Below are 21,354 nucleotides of genomic sequence, written 5' to 3'. Positions count from 1 at the left end.
GTGAGTCAGACCAAGTTAGCACATTACTTCCACCAGGCCGTGACGTTGGTGACAAAGGCCAGGCTTCCCCATGGAGAGAAATTTACAAAGGGCTGCACCAGCCCTGCAAGGTTGTTGGGAGCACAGCCACTGTGGAACGGGACTGCTGCACATTGAAGTCGTGGCATCGTGACGTGCAGGGTTGTTCCTTCTTTGTACCTGATGCTGCAGGGAAAGACTTTCTAGCCACTCATTCCTTGTACGTTCTCCATTCTAAAGTAATAATTCCTGGTTTTGCTGAGAGCAGCACCATCTGCTGGCTGAGGTAGATATCGGATCCAAGACAGTATCTGTAGACCTGGCGAAATGGGGGAGCTTTAAAAGGGTGAACCAATGTATGAATCATAACCCAGAAATTTCAAATTGCCACATAAATTATATTTCCTCAAAAGATATGGTTCAAAATTTGCTAGATAGATACACAAGGGATAATACAAAGGTTTTTATATTTGTCAATATCTTTTCCAACATTTCCTGGAATCAGATTGTCCTGATGTTATACAGGCTATAGGTGGTATACAAATAAAATAACAACAACAACAGTAATGAACTGCTCTCACCAATTCATAAAGAGTAGGTTATAAAATAGATTTCTTTTGTTTAGAATCAGCCATTGTTCCTTTCCTTCAATATACCTTAAAGCCACCAGCTCAATTTTTAAGATGACTCTTTGGAACATAAGACAGTAAGACAATCCATGCTGGATCAGACCGAAGGTCCATCTAGTTCAGCAGTTAGTACACATGGTGGCAAACCATCTGCCCACATGATCCCCCAGGCAGGATGGGTGCAAGACCTCCTCCTGCCCAAGCTCCTCAGGAACTGGTGTGTGCAGGCAGACCCCCTCTGGTGAAGGGGGAAGCAGCAAGGGTGGTAGCCACTGATCGCCTCTCCTCCATGGATTTGTGCAATCCCCCCTTGAAGCCATCCAAATGGGTGGCCATCACCACTTCCTGTGGCAGCGGATTCCTCCAGGAAGAGGAAGAAGAACCCATTCTTGCAGAGAATATTAAGCTAAGGATAGTTTAGGCTCAGGGCTTGGTTACCTGAAGGAGCGTCTCCTTCCATATGTGCCTGCCCACCCCTTAAGATCTGGGGCAGATGTCTCCGGGTCTCCGGAGCCTCCGGGTGCTCTCCCTGAAGGAGATTAGGAGGGTGACTATCCGGAGAAGGGCCTTCTCTGTGGTGGCACCCCAATTGTGGAATTCGCTCCCCAGAGAGGTTTGCCTGGCACCATCACATTATTCTTTTTGGCACAAGGCCAAAACCTTTTCATTTTCCCAGTGTTTTAATACCTGACTGTTTTAATCAGGATTTTATTATTAGCTGAATTTTAGGACACTGTGTTTTAATTTTTTTAACACTTTGTATTGTTAAACTGTCCCGAGATTTCAGTAATGGGATGGTCTACAAAAGTTTTGAATGAATGAATGAATGATATGTTCCCTAGTTACTCAAAGATGCTTGGGGGAGGCCAAAAATAGCGAAGGCCCTCTCTAAAAAATTCATTTGTCGAATCTCGGAGCAGTAATATAAGTACCCGATTTAAAGACTGTTACTTTTTCCTTGCATAGAGCTGGACAGCCCTGAAGAACTGGAAAAGAAGCGTATCTGCAGAATTGTCACGAAGGACTTCCCCCAGTACTTTGCCGTGGTTTCGCGAATTAAGCAGGAGAGCAACCAGATTGGTCCAGAGGGTGGACTTCTGAGCAGCACGACTGTGCCTCGTGTCCAGGCCTCTTTCCCCGAAGGAGCATTGACCAAAAGGATACGAGTAGGCCTTCAGGTAACAAGATCACAGATCTTTGAAGAACAGAGGTAAGGGTTATCTGAACAGCAGATACGCAGATCAGCACATCCAGATTACGTTGCATTTATATCCCATCTTTTTTGTTCTCGTGAGGAACGCAGGGCAGATTGGGTTGGTCTCGCCACTCCATTTTTATCCTCACAACAACAACAACCCTGTGAGGTAGGTTAGGCTGAGAGTTCTGGCTCTGGGCCCAAAGTGACCCAGTGATCTTCATGGCTGAGTGAGGAGTAGAACCTGGACCTCCCAGGTCTTCAGTCCAATCCTCTAACCACCACACCAGCTCTCATGTATGCGTCAGTTGTGTGAAATAGAAAACGTCCAGATTCTCTCCCATTTATTAAAGTAACTTTGTGCGCATATTTCCAAAGCAAGCATTTTTTCTTGCACATGTTTCAAATGCACCCCCCCCTCCCCGGAATCACATCGCAAGCTCAGAAAACTGTGGTGCCCACAGTGCCGCATGCACCTGAGTCCGTGTTTGATCCAAAAGGTGCCAAAGGAGCGAAGCCGGATCTAGAATGAACCGGAATTAATTTCTCGTGCCTCCTTGAGCCGAACCAGCTGCAACGACACATGCGCCCTGATCTGTGCACGGCCTGGGGCGAAGCAAGTGCGTGCCAGCCTGGCACTTGGGCTGCGACTGCCACCCGTGCCCCACATGCTCTTCCCGCACTCATTGAGCCGGTGGCAGGGAAGTGAGTCAGGAGGACAAGGGAAAGCTGTCTCTGCTCTTGCCTGACAAACCTGCCTCTTGGGTGCAACTCACCAAAGGTGCAAGAGCCGCATCCACATTCGGCCATCCTAGCGCAGGGTTCCTCCAGCACATGCTCTCTGCCCATTTGGCTTCCGACTCCCAGCATCCCTACCCAATCCTGATGGGAACTGAAGTCCCAAACATCTGGAGGACACCAGCTGTTAGGGCAGGCTGCACTTCTGTAGTGTATCCTTCTCAGGATCCACATCCTGGATTAAACCGACATGAGACAGTAACGTATCTGGGACATACAGGTGTATGTTCACTGTACAGTTACTGGGTGATTTCCTCCAGGTCTTTCATTGTAGTGCAACATCTCACACTGTTTTCCCTTAAAAAAGAATCCTTAAACCTTAATATCCTAAACTTATGCTCTCCTCCTGTATTGATATCAGGCACAACCCGTTCCTGATGAAACGGTCAAGAAAATCCTCGGCAATAAAGCAACGTTCAGCCCCATCGTCACCGTGGAACCACGAAGAAGGAAATTCCATAAGCCGATCACCATGACCATCCCTGTGCCGCCCCCGTCAGGGGAAGGGATAACTAACGGATACAAAGGCGACACAACGCCCAGCCTTCGCCTGCTGTGTAGCATTACAGGTTAGACCAGTGGTGGGGGCCTTTTTACCTGCCGAGGGCACATTCCCCTGTGGGGTAACCTGTTGTGGGGGGGGGGGACATTCCCATAACAGGTCAGTAGAACTGCAACCAGCAGTAGAATACTGGAGAGGCACCTGGGAGACAGCCCAAAATGGTCTCTTTCTCTGGCCACAATTTCCCTAAGGATAATAATTATCAATAAGCTACAGATAAGAGGATAATAATGATTAATAATTATTGTCATAAGCTGACTGGACAAAGAAAATTTTTATACGAGGACGGTTAGTTGTTCTGTGCAGAAACGTGATGGGGGGAATGTGCCACCCCCCGTCCTGCTTTGTGCTCTTCAAGCTGCACTTGTGGAACGGGATTGTCCGAAGGTGTCACTTCCTTTCCAGTGTTCAGGCTCGTGTGGAGACAGGTCCTCCTCTTCAGATGGTCGCCCTCCCCAGGTTAGAGGGGTGATCCATGTGAGAAAGGCTCTCCTCCATCCTGTGTTTGCCTTACGTACGGCGTGCCCGAATCGGGCTATGTACTCAAGCACGTTTCCAAGTCTGCGAGAACTGAGAGCTTTCTTAAGTGTCTTCCTCTTCTCTTCCGTAGGAGGGACTTCACCGGCCCAGTGGGAAGACATCACAGGAACCACACCGCTGACCTTTGTAAATGACTGTGTCTCTTTCACAACCAACGTTTCAGCCAGGTAGAGCAACAGCAAATGCAAATCTTCTTCATCATCACCGTTTGCAAAGTGTTATCGGTTGCATGATAAATATCAGAAAGACTTTGGTGGTGTTTGCTAGGCTCTGGAGGATTCTTGACTGGTGGGGGTAGGAAGGTGAACAAAAATAAATTTCATGCAGGTTTAAAATGAAAGGAACTTAGAACATTCTCCCCATCTGATTTGCTCCTTAGATTTTGGTGCTCGGGTTTGCTTGTGCTTGTTTTCAGAGAGGCGCCGTCCTGGGCGTGATTTCTGGACTTTGTACACATGGGTGTTCACGAGCACTTGCGACAACATTTCGGTTGCTTCTGTTGATTCACAGTTCTTTTTCATGCAGGATACCACTCTGCACATGTCCTGTAATGCACTTATAGAAACACTGTGTACATAAATATTGATGAAGTTGTGCACATGGTTACATCCCAGATGTGTTTTGTGCAGTTCGTACAAGGACTGGGTAGAAAAATAAGATGCAAATGAACAGAAGGGAAAAGAACCTGTGTTAGATTTCATTTGCGCCAGTTCTGGAATTAATTCGAGAAATTCTCAGTGTTCTGGTGGAACAAAACATGAGACAGAGCTTATCAAGCAGGAAAAATGGAAAAATAAAAAACAACCATTGATGATAGATATCTTGACTTTCACTTCACTTAAAATTCAGAGGTTATGAATAACCAATGAGTCTTCTGAGAGGGCCTATAACTCAAGAGCGGAGTGCATGCTGTGCCTTTAGAATGATCAGATCAAGTAAATCAATCAATCCTGCTTCTTGCCTTCCCCAGTCATTCTGTAGACATGGACTGCTTTTGCTGTGAGCAAAGAACTCTTTGGCTAGCTGAAGCAAATTTGCAAATGAATTTAAAAATTCAAGGTTGTGACTTGATCCTGCTGGTAGATTGTAGAACTTATAGTTCAAGACAGAATCAAGACTAGCGGGGAAGCACTTCTAGGATGCAAGGGGATATTTCTTGATTCTGTATAAACTAAATCTCTGTTCTATAGAGATGAGCTGATTGGCCTTTCTTTCATCTGTGTATCCAGGTTTTGGCTAGCAGACTGCCATCAAGTTCTCGAAACTGTTGGGCTTGCCACACAGCTTTATAGAGAATTAATATGTGTTCCATACATGGCCAAGTTTGTCATTTTTGCCAAAATGAATGATGCTGTGGAATCTAATCTGCGTTGCTTCTGCATGACGGATGATAAAGTTGACAAAACTTTGGAGCAGCAAGAGAATTTTGAAGAAGTTGCAAGAAGTAAAGATATTGAGGTATATCATGATTCAACTGTAAAATGGAGGGTGGATTTTAAATATTATTAAATATGAACAAAATAGCCATCCATTCTAAATTAGGAAAGCTACAATTTGTACTCTAATAAAGGACAACTGGTGTCCATCTTTCTTCCATTGATGCTCTGTATTTAACTCCTTTCTGATCAGGGATTTTAATCTGTTACTTTCTTCATTTCAATTATTTCAAGTACTTTATTCATTACCGATTTCCCATGTCGAACATAATGACTCTAAACCAGCCTTTCCTAACTGGATGCAGCACAGTCCTGCTGGCTGGAAATGGTAGGAGTTGTCATTTGGCACAGCTGCAGGTTGGGCGAGATGGGGCAACAGGTTTATGGAAGGCTGCCCTAGGCCAGTTCAAAGTTGACCATGTCCTTGTTATAAGAAAAACAATCAAAATTATGAATAGTAGCAAGGTGAATAGCATCCAGCACTTAGGTCCAGTAAACCTGAGCATCTGTGCAGTTTTTGCCAGGAATGGATACAGTCTGCACTATCAGTTCCAACATCAGAACCTATCCGTTCAAAATGTTCCATCTAACCCAGATGCTACCAAGGCAGGTAGTTGAAGAGCAGTTCTGTCTGTGTCACCTGAAATCAAGACCATTCCTTTCTTCCTGGGAGCTGAACGTGGCTGATGACTGGCAAAGTGTGACTCCTTCTCTGCGTTACCCCATATGTCCTTGCATCATGTGGTTGCAAAAAGAGGAGGCAGGTAGACCTGCGCTTGGCTTGACAGAGCCTCTGAAGATAGAAATGTAGAAATGAACCAACATAGTGCTGACTGCTTTCCTTTTACCACAAACACACGCACACACACTTGAGTTCTTGTTGACAAGTGCCTTTAAAGAGAGCCAGTGTGGTATAGTGGTTAAGAGCATGGGACTGGGACTCAGGCGATCTGGGTTCTAGTCCCCGCTCGGCCATGGAGCCAACTGGGTGACTTTGGGCCAGTCACAGACTCTCAGCCCAACCTACCTCACAGGGTTGTTGTTGTGGGGATAAGATGGAGGAGGAGATGTAAGCTGCCTAGAGCCCTTTCTAGGAAAAAGGCAGGATATAAATCGAAAAATAAATAAATAGTATCCACTACTTGGACTCTATTTATTTGCATTGTATCAAGCACTGGAATAGAACTGACAAATACTTTCTTGACCCAACAGGTTTTGGAAGGAAAACCCATCTATGTGGATTGCTATGGGAATCTAGCCCCTTTGACAAAAGGAGGACAGCAGCTAGTATTTAATTTTTATGCTTTCAAAGAAAATAGACTGCCATTTTCTATTAAGGTAAAGTCACTGGAGCATTAACACCGAGAAAGAAGATTTTCTAATTGTACTGATGTGGAGGGTTTTGTCCTTTTCATGCCCATATGAGATGCGGGTGACGAAAAAGAGTCCATCATCCATTACAACACACAACAAGGTTGTTACCACTTGAGATAACTTCCGCCTTACCAATTCGGAATGGCAGGTTAAACTCTGCTCATGGTACACCAAGGAAATGGGGCTTGAAGCCACGAGGTTTTGAAGGGACCAGCTGGAAAGTAAGCCCCCCTTGACCATCTCACTGGACTTTATAGCATTTTGCAGTTCCATCCTCTTCTTAAGTCAACTTTAGAAAAGTAATCTGCTCCTTCGTTACTGTGATCGCTGCAGATATTTTGATCGGTTTAATTGTTTGCTTATGCGTCGTGGTTTTCGTAGGACGTCATTCTGTTTGTAAATAACCCCTGGGGTGCTTTAATGCACAGGTTATTAGTTTTAAAGAAAGATATAACACATTTGTCCATCTGCAGAATACTTGCCTTCTTTTTAAGGTGAAGTTGTCACAGTCTGCATTACACGGTCCGCAGGCGTGCCTTAACACAGGAGCAATGACTTGTTTGTGCCGTTCCCTTGTTGATTCTTTGCACATCCTAGTTTGTTTCTAGACACAATCTGAAAAATTGGTTTTGACCTATAAAGCTCTCCGTGGCCTCAGTTTAGGGCAGCAGAAGAGCGATATTCTCCAGTATGGACCTGCCTTGTTATTAAGATCACCTGAGCGGCCCCTGCTTTTCTATTCCCATTTATGGAGGTGAGGCAGATGGTGACCAAGGAGGGACCCTTTCCCTTGATGGCAACCACACTGTGGAAAACCCCACCCAGAAATCTTCATTTTGCATTCTCTTTCTTACGGATTAAATGACAGCTTAGTTTCTTGGGGCTGAAACACTGCTAAAACATTCATTCAGCGTGTAGGATTTTATGATCGATGTTTTTGTTCAGTTGTTTTCTTTTTTAAAGACCAAATTGAAGGCAGGGTGTTCATATTTTAAATAAATGCAATCTCAGACATTGGCCAGCTGACCCCAACTGTGCGGAAGTGCTCTGTACATAATGCAGGCCCCTGATGATCGTTCCATCCAGCCTTGTTGTTTGTGATACTCCATAACTGGAATAGCGTGGCATAATTTTTCAGGAAGGCTATGCAGTGGGGGAGCATGGAAATCCCTCTTTTGGGATCCTCTTTTACTGTGGCGCGTCGAATCAGATGGTCAACAGGATTCTTCTGAGCCTACGAGCCCAGAAACCCTCTCCATTCAATTTCTTCTCTTTCACTTTTAATTAGAGGCTGCAACTAACTAAAATTAATGGAAACTCAGAGAACTTTTCAAAATAAACCACTGTCTATTTCTAGATTAGAGACACCAGCCAAGAACCTTGTGGTCGTTTATCATTTCTGAAAGAACCAAAGACTACGAAGGGGCTGCCACAGACAGCAGTTTGCAACTTGAATATCACTCTGCCAGCACACAAAAAGGTATGATCACTGAGATCCATTGAATATCTTTCAATTAACTTTTTCTTTTTTTTTTTTTCCTTTTTGCTAATTAGAATGAAACACCTAATAACGGGATTGAATGGCATGCAATCTGAGTTAGCCTGTTTAATGTCTTTGGTTTTTATGTATGCAGGAAGGCTTTCTGAAGTGCCTTTAGCTTCTATTATTTTCGTTACTGGGTCCTCTGTTTACTGTTCATGCTTCTGCTTACAGTTCATAGACGTTATGCTCTTAGAGTTACGTGTTGATTTGCATTTGATGTAGAGTTTTGTTTGCAAGTTGAGTTGCTGTTGACATTTTGGGTTTGCTTTGCCTTTTCTAAATTGGCTTGCATTTTTGTGCTCCCTTACTTGGTCCTTTTCATATCCTGATATTCTTTTCCCTGCTGTCCATTATCATACTCCCTGTCTCTGCAATGCATCTTGGGACCCAAAGGAAACAGAGTCAGATCAAGATGATGAGGTAATACAAACAGTCTTTTATTTGTTTATTTTATTTTGATCAGAATTTGTATCCATTAAATAAATTCTGTATAATCACAGATCTATGATGACTAAGCTCCCAGATTACAAAGATGTGCATGTTTTAATATTTAATTTAAAAGTATGGATATCGGTGGAGTTTAAGGTCATACTTAGAACAAAATGGTTACCATGTTAGCCCATCTATTTCTACAGCAGATAGAGCTATACACATAAAACAGGATTTCCCAGTCTGGTCCTGCCTCTATCCCACCAGCCTTCAGAAGCATCCATTTACACCCTCTCCTAGGTACACTGAATGAACCTAGACATTTATGATTCGCTTGAGTTAGTTTATCAGTCCACTTTTTTCTTTTTCAATCCAATGTATATCCTTAAAACAGCCACCAGTTGCATTTCTCTTAGCACCACTAAACAGAGTTACAAAATTATATAAAGATCTACCTTTCTTTCTAACCTGCCCCCCGAGATGGGATCTGAGCCTCAAATGCCACATCACACAGGGCTTTCTTGGAAATAAAAATAGCGCAGGAAGTCGGTGCTTTATTTTGTAGCATGCCAGTTAGCAATAAATAAATATTTTTTTTAAAAATCGGGTTGCCCGGAGACTGGAGGCACCAAGGTTGGCAGCTGCAGGCATGATTGGGATCACCCCAGAGTTGGAACACAGGCTCCCAAATGGAAGTTGCAAGGATGGGGGGGGGGGTGGTTAGGGATACAGTGTGGAAACTATGAAAGTATAGGAAAGCCAAGTTAAGCATGTTAAATGTCCCACTAATACCAGTAGGGGAGAGTTAATCAGGTGGTCAGTTTCCCTGCTAGAAATCTGTTTCACAGGATTGCATCGGTAGAAATAGTTATCAATTATCTAATTTTTACATAATTCCATAATGTTTTTAAAAACCCTGTAATCCGAGTTAGTTTATAACTCTGATTTTTTTTCTTTGCAAACTGAATGTATATTGTAACAACTTGATTTCTATAAGTAAACACAGAGGCATAGAGCTTGTATGGTGATCAACACTTCAAGTTATCTGTTAGCAAGAATATCTTCACTCCTAATCAGCATCCCAGTATTTATGCATATAAAAAATCCCTTCCTTCCCTTTTTTGTTGTCCTTTATGTACTTCAGAATAGATGTACATTATGATTTATGTCTGTGCTTGAAAAATTAATTTGGGAGACATATTTGATTGTCCAAAATCGTATCAGTGTAACCTTGTGCGTCAGTGTCCCCATTCGTCCCAAAATGATAACGATTGTGCTAGCTTTGTGATAGGGTGGCAGTGGGGGAAGTTACGGCAGTGAGACTCGGTGACTGAGTCTCGGCATCATGCAGAAATATGCCCACCGAGTTAGAGGAGCTAATTTTGGCCATTCTCTCGACAAGCATTCATCTTAAAATTATGGGTCAGTGAAGAATGAATATTTACACATCCGTTTCATAACTCAGGGACGGAACAGTCCCTCTCTCCCCCACGTTTCCTCCTCCCTGGGTAGGCTGGCTGGAGAGGCTGTGTGTGTCTTCACGTGGCATCTCTTCGACCCTACAAGGCAAACCGCTGCTTGTCTTACAAAGCCGGCACAGACCCATAGTGGGACCCACGGGCCACTCGTTTGCCCCCATGTGTGTAGATGGAGTGAAGAGGAGGGAGGCCGTGTTTCTAAAGCCTGCTGAATTTGGGATAAATCCCAGAGCCGGGCAGCAACCAAATAGCCCCAGGGATACTGGTTGGTCTGGTCATCTTCCTCTGAAATACACAATCCATTCTTCAGTGGCAACAAACACCTTACGCTGAAACTTCGTATGTGGCCCAGTTATGTGAAGGCTTTTCTAGAGCAGCTAGAAGCCAATGAGGAAAAGTGGAATAACTTCAAACCAGCGTGAAGCAGGCTATAGTTTAAAGCTAGTTTACAGATGGATGAGCCTTTGCAGAGAGAGAGAATATGCAGTTGTCCTGACAAATTGCACACCTCCATGACTTGCCTTGAATACAGAAGAGCTGGGTTGACGTCCTTACTCAGTTGCTCTGTACACTTGCGAACGTTCAGTCAGTAACTTTGTCTCAGACCAATTGACCTTACAGGGTGGTGGCTAAGCTAAAACACTGTCCCAAGACAGAACTAAGTCTCCATCCGCGGCTCAGTTCTCCAAGTCAGTTCATAGCTCATTTTACTGGCAGGTGCTGTTTGCAAGCTGCAGTCGAGCACTCCCCAAATATCTGAAAGCATGTCCAGGGGAGGCAGTGGTGGCTCCCCAGAGCTGTTTTTACACAGGCATTTCTCTATCCTGCCTGGCAATTTGAACCGTACTGGGAAAAGTGCCAGATAAGCGAAAGGAAGACATCTGCTCTCAGTGACTATGATCTCTTAAAGGTACCAAAAGGCAGTATGCTTTGTTGCAGACGGAGAAAACAGAACGGCGGCAGAACTTTGTCTCCCTTGCTTTACGTAAGCGCTACAGCTATCTGACTGAGCCTGGAATGAGTGAGTTTCTTAACAAATGTACTAATGTTGTGAACTGATCTTTCACACAAAAAGAGACATTTTTTCTATGAATGTTGTTTTCTAGTGTCATTGGAAAAGGCCTGACTTCATAGGCAAAACGCCTCCAGTTATCCAGGAGCCCTTTTGAGCACAGATCATTTGAGATATCGAGTCGAGTAAACCTTACACAGTGCGGCACCCAGCAACCTCTGGAAGCGTCTAGAGCGCAGCCACGGCTACGCACTGGGTCTAGCCACTCACCCTTGCGCATTTCCCACCATGCCCTGGAGCCCTTGCCGTAGCATCAATCTGGCACTTGGAGCAGTTAAACGGTGGGCAGTGGAAGATGCAGCTGCTGTCTGTCATCACTGAAGGGGACCGGTCCACCCACGTGGTACAGAGCCATTGCAGGGCACTTGGGCAGGAACTAACTTGGAGCTAGAACTGTGGGTGGAGAAGCGAAAGCTGTCTGCTGCTCTGGTCGCTTAGAGATTGGAGTTCTGAACGCCATTGCTCTATCAAAAGAGACGGGTGATGTAATCCCATAGTGACAACTTTCCTGAGTTGGCATCCTGCTTCAGGGACTTCAGAATACTTATTCTGGATTTTTAAATGTCTGTATCCTTTCATAATAGTAAAATAGTCTGCAGAAAGTTTACAAAACCAATGGCATAAAAACACGATAAAAACAATGGCCAATCTTAGTAAACAGATAAAACAGAACATTAGCAACAGAGATGCCAATAAAATGATTTTAGTCAGTAAAGTCACTTAATATTAAATGCATGGGCTAACAGGATGGATTTAAATGCCTTCTAAAAGAGAATAAGTATGACTTCACATTACTTGGGTTTATGGCGTGGGGAGAATGTCTTAACTGGGGCACCACCATAGATTTCTTTTTCCAAGTAGACTCTCTTTCCTTTTGCAACAGCAAAAGCTGAACTTGCCTCTCTTTGAATTGCTAATGAAAGCTGTTCTCAAAAGGTACCAAGACACTGCCCTTTCTAGAAAAAGTGCACTCTTCTTTAAAAATGCTGTGAAAAGATTTTTGAACTTGTGTGTATTCTGCATAGTATGTCATATGAAGTGTTTCATTCTATATGCTCGTTTGACATGATAAACCATGCATGAATAAAATCAAACATTTTGGTTGCTTTGCTTGCTCACGTTTTTTCATTAATTGTATTCCCCATTTTTTATGTATGACAAACGCTTCTTAAAGTCATTTCAGACGATGCTTTTAAGTTTTACCAAATAAAAGGAATATCGCATGAAAAAGCCAACAAATGCACACAACCCTCCCCCTTTTTGTTTCTTTTAATTCTCGAGCCAGAAAAGTTCTTGCTCTTATTGGCTTTGTGAGCGTGAAGCATAGACAAAATCTGCATGGGACAGAAAGATTTGACTTTATTCCCGTTGCTTCACAGTTTGCACCTCTATTGCCTGTCACTTTTAAGGTATTTTGGGTTCTGCATGAAATAGTTCGGAGTGGTTCTCAAAGCAGACTTTAGCTACTTGATGTCGTTTGCATTTATACTGTTTTGTATTAACAAGGCTGCTATAGAATAACTCTACGGTGTATTAACAGAACTGCTAAGGATGTCACAAGAAATTTCCCAAAGGACAATTTTGATATTTGCACAAAGCAAAGACGATACTTGATAACAGGCAAAATAAAGCTGAGGTTTTTAATATTTCAAATTTAGCACATCAGAAAGTCAATAGGAAGTAAGAGAAGAATTTTTGGTTGTGGCTATTACTTTGGACCATAATGGACTCTTTCTTAGTGTTTTCTGTTTGTTCATTGTTTGCAGACTTGGTTGCCTTGTGCTTTTCTGTCTATCATTTCCTGTCTTTTTTTCCTTCTTAAATTTTGGATCATCCATAATTATGTGGCTCATTCCTATTTTCCTTTCCTGTTTAGCTGTTGAGTTCACCTACTTCATCCTAATTCATGCGAACAGTTGTACTTGCTTTTTTGTAATATTACAACGTTTACTGACCAATTTTCTTCTCTGGTCTCTCTGTTTTTCAATCATTTTTGTTGATTTTTACGTTATTTTTCTTTTGGTTTAACAATTTAAGAAACGGTTGAACGAAGTGCAGGAGCAACAAGATCCTTACCTACTACCTATTCATACAAGCCCTTCTTTTCAGCAAGACCATATCAGTCATGGACAACTGCACCAATTACTGTGCCTGGGCAAACCAAGTCCGGCTTCGCTTCCCTGTCAAGCTCTTCCTCTAACACTCCAACAGCTTCCCCATTAAAATCAATATGGTCTGTTTCTTCTGCTTCACCAATCAAATCCACATTAGGAGCCTCCACTACATCTTCCGTTAAATCCGTTAGCGATGTAGCTTCTCCAATTAGATCATTTCGGACAATCTCCTCACCAATAAAAACCGTGGTCTCGCAGTCTCCATATAATATCCAAGTCTCTTCTGGGTCTTTCGTCAGAGCTCCCACAGTTACAGAAGCCACTAATCTGAAAGGGCTGGTAACCACGTCCACATTCCCCTCTCGGACATCTCCAGTGACTACAGCTGGGTCTCTTTTGGAGAGATCATCCATTACCATGACGCCTCCAGCATCTCCCAAATCGAACATTAACATGTACTCTTCAAGTTTGCCATTTAAGTCAATCATCACATCAGCATCACCGCTTTTAACTTCACCTTTAAAATCCGTGGTGTCTCCTGCTAAGTCAGCAGTTGATGCTGTTTCATCATCTAAAGTCACGGTGGCTTCATCCCTTGCATCCCCTGTGAAACACACAGTCGGGCATCCCGAGGTAGCCATGGTTAACGGATCCATATCACCTTTGAAATATCCGTCCCCTGCCAGTTTAATCAATGGGTCCAAGGCCACCGCCACCTTTCAAGACAAGATTACTGCAGCAACCAGTTCTGCAAGTAGTGCTGTTAATGCAGCCACTGATGCAGTTGAGAAAATATTTTCAGCCACTCCTGCAGTGCCATTTTCTCCACTCAGGTCGCATGTGTCTCCAACTCCATCAGCCTTTCAGTCAATAAGAACTCCTCCTGCAGGTGTACTGTACACATCTCTCGGGGCAATATCAGCAACTACCTCGTCAGTAACTTCATCAACAATCACAGTGCCAGTATATTCTGTAGTCAATGTTTTGTCTGAACCAGCGCTAAAGAACCTCCCAGAGTCATCCTCCCTTACAAAATCGGCAGCTGCGTTGCTCTCTCCTATTAAAACATTGACTACAGAGACACGCCCACAGCCTCACTTTAACCGAACCTCATCTCCTATAAAATCATCCTTGTTTTTAGCACCCTCTGCTCTTAAGTTGTCCACGCCAACTTCTTTATCTTCTAGTCAGGAGATACTAAAAGATGTGGCTGAGATGAAAGAGGACCTAATAAGAATGACAGCGATATTGCAGACAGATGTAATGGAGGACAAGGCCTTCCAGCCAGAACTAACCAAGGAGGGTAGAATAGATGATGAAGAACCCTTTAAAATTGTTGAGAAAGTAAAAGAGGACTTAGTAAAAGTTAGTGAGATACTGAAAAAGGATGTGTGTTTAGAAAATAAAGCATCAACCAAGCTATCCAAACATGATAAAGGACACTCTTCTGAGGATGAATGGGTAGAGTTCAGTGCAGATGAGATTGATGAAGCCAGACGGCAAGGCATGATATGTCCTCCGTTATCTATTCCAGAAAAGGTGCAAATTAAAGCAAAGGCTGTATCTGAAAAGGATTATAACTTGACTAAAGTCATTGATTATTTGACAAATGACATTGGTAGTAGCTCGCTGGCAAGCTTAAAGTACAAGTTTGAAGAGGGGAAAAGAGAAGGTGAAGAGAGACAAAAAAGAGTATTAAAACCAGCCATCGCATTGCAAGAGCATAAGCTTAAAATGCCTCCAGCCTCCATGAGGCCTTCTACTTCAGAAAAAGAGTTATGCAAAATTGCGGATTCCTTTTTCGGAACTGATACCATTCTGGAGTCTCCAGATGACTTTTCCCAACATGATCAAGACAAAAGTCCTTTATCTGATAGTGGCTTTGAAACAAGAAGTGAGAAAACTCCGTCAGCCCCTCAAAGTGCAGAGAGCACAGGGCCAAAACCACTGTTCCATGATGTACCCATCCCTCCTGTCATCACAGAGACGAGAACTGAGGTGGTCCACGTGATCCGTAGCTATGAGCCTTCATCAGAAGGGGTCCCCGAACCACAAATTGAAGAGTTGCCATCAACAAAACCGGCACCCACTTTTATGGAGCTGGAACCCAGGCCAAACGGAGGATCTATCAAAGAAAAAGTGAAAGCCTTCCAAGTGAAGGAAGATGACGACCACAGATGTGTTCTCGGTAAAGGTGTCCGCGTGAAAGAAGAAACTCATATAACTACCACAACCAGAATGGTTTACCATAAGCCTCCAAGTACTGAGAGTTCTTCAGAAAGAATTGAGGAAACCATGTCTGTTCATGATATAATGAAAGCTTTTCAGTCAGGACGTGACCCTTCCAAAGAACTGGCAGGTCTGTTTGAACATAAGTCTTCGGTAACCCCAGATGCTAGCAAGTCTACTGAAATTTCACCCCAACATACAGAGAAGGACAGCAAAATGAAACCCAAACTGGAGCGTATAATAGAGGTCCATATCGAAAAAGGTAATCAGGCTGAACCTACTGAAGTCATTATTAGAGAAACAAAAAAGCATCCCGAGAAAGAAATGTATGTTTATCAGAAAGACTTGCCTCAAGGTGATTTGGAGAAACAGGATGTTCTTCCTTGTTCAGAGGAGCAAGGTCAGCAAGAAGAAGAAGAACTTACAGCAGAAGAATCCCTTCCTTCTTATCTGGAATCTTCTAGAGTAAATACTCCTGTGTCTCAGGAAGAAGACAGTCGCCCTAGTTCTGCCCAACTTATGTCTGATGACTCGTACAAAACACTGAAGCTTTTGAGTCAACATTCAGTAGAGTACCATGATGATGAGTTGTCAGAACTAAGAGGGGAGTCCTACAGGTTTGCTGAGAAAATGCTTCTCTCAGAAAAGCTAGATGTGTCTCACTCGGACACTGAGGAGTCAGTTACTGACCATGTTCTACCCCTTAGCTCAGACTCACAGGGGCCTGATAAACGATGCAGAGAAACAGTAGCCACAGTCCCCCCAAAAGAAATCCTCACCAAAATCTCTAAAGATATCTCAGAAAATGGTGTAGGTAAAATGTCCAGAGAGGACAATTATGATAAAGTGACAGTGTTGCATTATACCGGAGATGTTAGTAGCCCAAAGCACGCTATGTGGATGCGCTTTACTGAGAACAGATTAGACAGAGGTAGAGAAAAGTTGATGTATGAAGACAGGGTGGACAGGACTGTTAAGGAGGCAGAAGAAAAGCTGACAGAAGTCTCCCAGTTCTTCCGGGACAAAACAGAGAAGCTGAACGATGAACTGCGATCTCCGGAGAAAAAGCAGCAGAAGAGAAATGGGAAAGAAGCTCATTCTGGCCATAGTTCGGCTAGCAGCAGCCCTGAGAAGGGGACTGTTTCTGACCTACAGAGTTCCAAGGACGATTGGACCAGAGGAGGGTCCTATGGCCATGACGGAAAGTGCTTCCCCAAAGCTGATGAAAGGAAAGCAGCCAGTTTGCCTAGTAGCCCTGAGAAAAGGGCCCTCGCCCAGCAGACTGAGGAGGGCAAGCAGTTGATGGATCACAAAGGAATGGCTCAGAAGAGCAGGGCAGCTGAGGCTTTGCCGACTGGATTTCAGCTGAAGCAGTCCAAACTCAGTTCTATTAGGCTGAAGTTTGAGCAGAGCATCGGCTCCAAGAGTAAGGAGCCGCTTCAGGAGGACAAAAAGCAGGACACTCCATCAAAAATCCCAGTGAAAAAGCTGCAGGACAGCAAGCTCCCAGTCTACCAGTTTTACACCCGAGAAAAGCAGGCAAAAGAAGTAGACCTTGCAGATGGGCTACAGAGGGAGCCTTCTGCTGCCAAACCCAAAGAGGGCACCCAGGGTAGGGGCGAAGCTGCAGAAGATGTTGTTTCTTCCGATTTACTGAAACACAGAAGTGAAGTGCCAAGTAAGAAGGTGCCAGATGGTTTTGTAGAGCAGAAGGTGAAAGGGTTGGCATCCAGCACAAGCACAGATGTTGCACCAACCAAGGGACATTGGGATAAAAAGATCTATAGAACATGGGAAAGCCCTGGAACGTCTGCCCCTAAAACACAAAAGGAAAAACTTTCCCATGTGCTCGTTCAGGATGTCGTGACAGAAAATCACATGGACCACTCTGAGACTAAAGAGATGGACAAAGCCAATGAATTCATCACTCTCACAGAGCATGAGCACAAAGTATCAACAAATGGATCCTGTTCGAAGGAAGTAAAGGAAGTGACTGTGAAATCTCCATCCAAAAAGGTCCTTTATAGAGAATTTCTCGTCCGAGAAGAGGAATACCCCAGTGAAATGATAGATAAAACTTCAAAGAAAAAAGAACCTTTGACTATATCGCACATTCCGATCAGAATTTCGGAAGAGAAACGAATGTTGTCTGCTAGCATGCTGGATGGAGCTCACGAGCAGCCAAAGAGCGCAGCCCTTGAACTGTCATCCAAAGTGTCCCATGCCCATATGGCCAAGGAAAAAGTGGAGAGACTTTTTGATTATGCAAAGCACGATAAAAATAAGTATTCAGAATTCGGTCCAGCAAGCAGCAAGCAACAAAGCTGCATCAAATTAAGCCCTCCCATGGAGGATGCAGAGGTATCCCCTAGTAAATCACCCGATTCTTTAGAAATTAGCCCCAGAAAGGAGTCTCCCTCAAGAGACTTTGACTCCACTCAAGGTGATAATTTGGTGCAATCCACCCCTTCGGCAACAGCTGAGGGAGCAAGAGAGGTCAAAACCTTGCCTGTTTATGTCAGTTTTGTTCAAGTAGGAAGGCAGTATGAAAGGGAGGTGCAGCAAGGAAGTATTAAAAAAGTTATAAGTCAGGAAAGTAAGACTGTGCAAGAGACAAGAGGGAGCTTTTATACCAGTAAACCGCAGAAACAGCTTCCTTCTCCACAAGGTAGTCCAGAAGATGACACGTTAGAACAGGTGTCCTTTATAGATAGCTCTGGGAAAAGCCCATTAACACCTGAGACGCCCAGCTCAGAAGAAGTGAGTTACGAGTTCACATCTAAAACGCCTGATTCACTAATAGCCTACATACCAGGCAAACCCAGTCCTATCCCTGAGGTTTCTGAGGAGTCAGAGGAGGAAGCGGAGGCTAAATCAGCCTCTATAAAACAGGACACTGTTGAGTCACCGAAAATTGTGTTCTCCAGTAATCTAGACAGAGATTCTAATAAAAGGCCAAAAGGGAACAGGGTTGCCTACATTGAGTTCCCACCTCCTCCTCCATTAGATGCTGATCAACCAGAATCAGAAAAGCATCGCCGCTCCTCTGAGAGTGAAATGGAGATGATAGAAGTGAATCTACAGGATGAGCATGACAAATGCCAACTGGCTGAACCAGTCATAAGAGTGCAGCCACCTTCTCCTGTGCCACCCGGGGAAGATATCAGTGACTCTAGCGATGATGAATCCCTGTATCAACCCATTCCAATAAAAAGGTACATGTTTAAGTTAAACGACATTGAAGATGACCAGAAAGAAGGCTCCAAGCATAAATCAGCTGGAAAGAAAGAAAGTGGGAAGCCCAGTGAATTTGATCTTGGCCTTGATTCTCCTCAGAACGATATTGCGCAAAATGGGAACAATGACCAGTCTGTCACAGAGTGTTCCATAGCGACCACTGCAGAGTTCTCCCATGACACCGACGCAACTGAGATTGATTCTCTTGATGGGTACGATCTACAAGATGAAGACGATGGGTTGACTGAGAGCGATTCCAAACTTGCAGGTCCAGCAGTAGAAACCAAGAAAGACATATGGGCTACAGAAGGCATTTTGAAACAGACTGACCGGTGCTTTAGCCAAAGCAAGCTGGAAGTCATTGAGGAGGAGGAGAAAATCACCACCGAAGAAAGCAAGCCATTATCTAAATGTCCATCCTCTGAAAAAAGTATTGATAAGACTGAGCAAAAGTCAGGGGCACAGTTTTTCACTTTGGAAGGCAGGCACCCTGACAGGACTGTGTTTCCTGATACCTATTTCAGTTACAAAGTAGATGAAGAGTTTGCAACCCCTTTTAAGACAGTCGCCACTAAGAGTCTAGATTTTGACCCTTGGCCCAACAGTCGTGGCGACGATGAAGTTTTTGAGGCCAAGTCCAGGGACGATGAGGCAAAGCCTTTTGGCCTTGCCGTAGAAGACAAATCTCAAGCTACAACCCCAGATACGACTCCAGCCAGAACTCCAACTGATGAAAGTACTCCAACTAGCGAGCCCAACCCCTTCCCGTTTCACGAAGGGAAGATGTTTGAGATGACTCGCAGTGGCGCAATTGACATGAGCAAGAGGGATTTTGTTGAAGAAAGACTCCAATTTTTCCAGATTGGTGAGCATACTTCTGAAGGGAAGTCAGGGGACAAGGGGGAAGGGGATAAAAATAAAGTCACTGCCATCACACAGCCACAGTCAGGGGACAAAACTGTAGAGAAAACCGTAGAGACAGAAGTAGAAACACCAGCAGTTGAACAGAACCTCATCATCCAGGCCAGTGGAGAGAGCATGGAAGCAACACTGGGTAGCGTCTCACTGGAGAAATCATCAACGACTGTTAATGCTTCTAAAGTTGATCCCAAATTGCGCACACCTATTAAAATGGGGATTTCTGCTTCCACCATGACGCTGAAGAAAGATGTCTCTGGAGAAGTGACAGATAAGCTAGAGGCTGTGACACCAGGTGTTCAGGGGTTAGACTATGAAGCCATAGAGGAGGTTACGAGTCCAGCTGTACTTAGCCAGACAAGCAGTAGGGAAACTGAAAAACATGATTTCCAGAAAGATAATTTTAATAACAACAACAATTTGGATCCATCCACTATAGCTACTAATAGTGTTACTTGTAAAGTAGTGCTAAAGGAACATGTTGAGCCCAAGTGTCCCTCACAGAAAGCTAATCAAATGAAAAGCACTGCAGGAAATGGTACAGGGGCAACGCAAGGACACTGTAAGCAAAAAACACATGGAGAACAGCAGAAGTCATCAGAGCCAGTAGGGAACAGAGCACGATCCAAACTTCCCATAAAAGCCACCTCAGCAAAAGAAGCCATTCCACATAGCAGTAGCCAGGCCTGTCGAGTGAGTAAAGTCAGACAAGACAGTAAAGTTGACAAAAGAAAACCGAGCAGCTCTACTCCTCATGTAGAAGTAAGGTCTAAGATTCCTGTAAAAAACACACAGAGGCTTACCGTAGGCGTAGTCAGAAAAACACCAGCGGCTCAAAACCAAGAGCAGCTAGAGAGAAGCAAAGCCAAAACGCTTCCGTCTAGATTACCATTAAAGGTAAGATCTACCACCATCTCCACCAGCACCAGCACCACAGTTCAAGTAAAGCAAAGTCAGCTCAGGGAGGTATGTAAACATTCTATTGAATATTTTAAGGGAATTAGCGGTGAGGCTTTAAAGCTTGCGGACCGCCTCTCCGACGAAGACAAAAAGATGCAGTCTGAGGTGTCCGATGACGAGGATGAAGAAGACAGTACGTCAAGAAACACATCTTTGTCCGAAGCCACTCAAGTTTTCCAGCCCTCCATTACTTCGAAGCCCGCTAGAGATATGAGAACAGAGGCAGCATCTTTAAAAACAAAGATTGAAAAGTCCGACAGTGAGAGGAGGAGGAGTAAGAGAAGGACTGGTGAGAATGGAGGGAGTCAGGTTTCTGGAGCTCTCGTGGCTCACCTCGTGGAGATCAAGCCTAGTTTGTAAAATTTTCAACTTGTTGATCCTAGTGCATGAACTGTTGTGATTGCCTGTGAAGTGACTTCCTGCAGTTTTCATTCTGTCATTGTCATCTGTGTTGTTATCTATACTCTTCTTTCTTCCTTTAAGTGACTCCTCTACTACAGACAGCTAGTGAAGCATGCTGGAGACATTCATGTAATGACTGGGGTCGTAGAAGGTTTTATTTTGTGACAGCAATTATATATATCATTTTGTCAAAACCCAGAAGCCTTCCCTTCTCCCACCTTAAATACTGGTGGGCTGTACTTTTCCCCTCTCCACCAGAAGTTAAACCACTGTTCAACAGTTGAGTAGACGGATTGTCAGCATGTTTGATTTCATTTACACAATTAACATCATGTAGCTCGACACTGCCCTATCAAGGTGCCTTTTTTCAAATCTATGATGAAAAGATATATATAAACATATATATTGTAGGCTTTTAGG

At 43.9% G+C, this 21,354-nt stretch overlaps 1 protein-coding gene across 3 annotated transcripts in view; it reads left to right on the top strand.

The window, feature by feature from the left end:
* The window catches only part of ANK3 (ankyrin 3), a 254,973-nt gene that overhangs the window by 206,471 nt on the left and 27,148 nt on the right, over positions 1–21,354 (top strand). For 2 of the 3 annotated variants that reach the window (XM_044420389.1, XM_044420390.1), the window contains exons 30-37: positions 1,614–1,825; positions 3,002–3,209; positions 3,813–3,909; positions 4,972–5,200; positions 6,391–6,516; positions 7,910–8,032; positions 8,489–8,515; positions 10,942–11,023. In XM_044420389.1, coding sequence (XP_044276324.1) covers positions 1,614–1,825; positions 3,002–3,209; positions 3,813–3,909; positions 4,972–5,200; positions 6,391–6,516; positions 7,910–8,032; positions 8,489–8,515; positions 10,942–11,023 — 1,104 coding nt within the window. Of the gene's footprint in view, positions 1–1,613; positions 1,826–3,001; positions 3,210–3,812; positions 3,910–4,971; positions 5,201–6,390; positions 6,517–7,909; positions 8,033–8,488; positions 8,516–10,941; positions 11,024–13,111; positions 20,822–21,354 lie in introns of all 3 variants that reach the window. The other variant, XM_044420391.1, reaches the window with a different exon arrangement.

The sequence above is a fragment of the Varanus komodoensis genome, unplaced genomic scaffold, assembly GCF_004798865.1.
Source record: "Varanus komodoensis strain SLA01 unplaced genomic scaffold, ASM479886v1 scaffold11, whole genome shotgun sequence".
NCBI lineage: Eukaryota > Metazoa > Chordata > Lepidosauria > Squamata > Varanidae > Varanus > Varanus komodoensis.
Note: the sequence above shows the minus strand (reverse complement) of the source record. Positions and strands in the feature narration are given on the sequence as shown.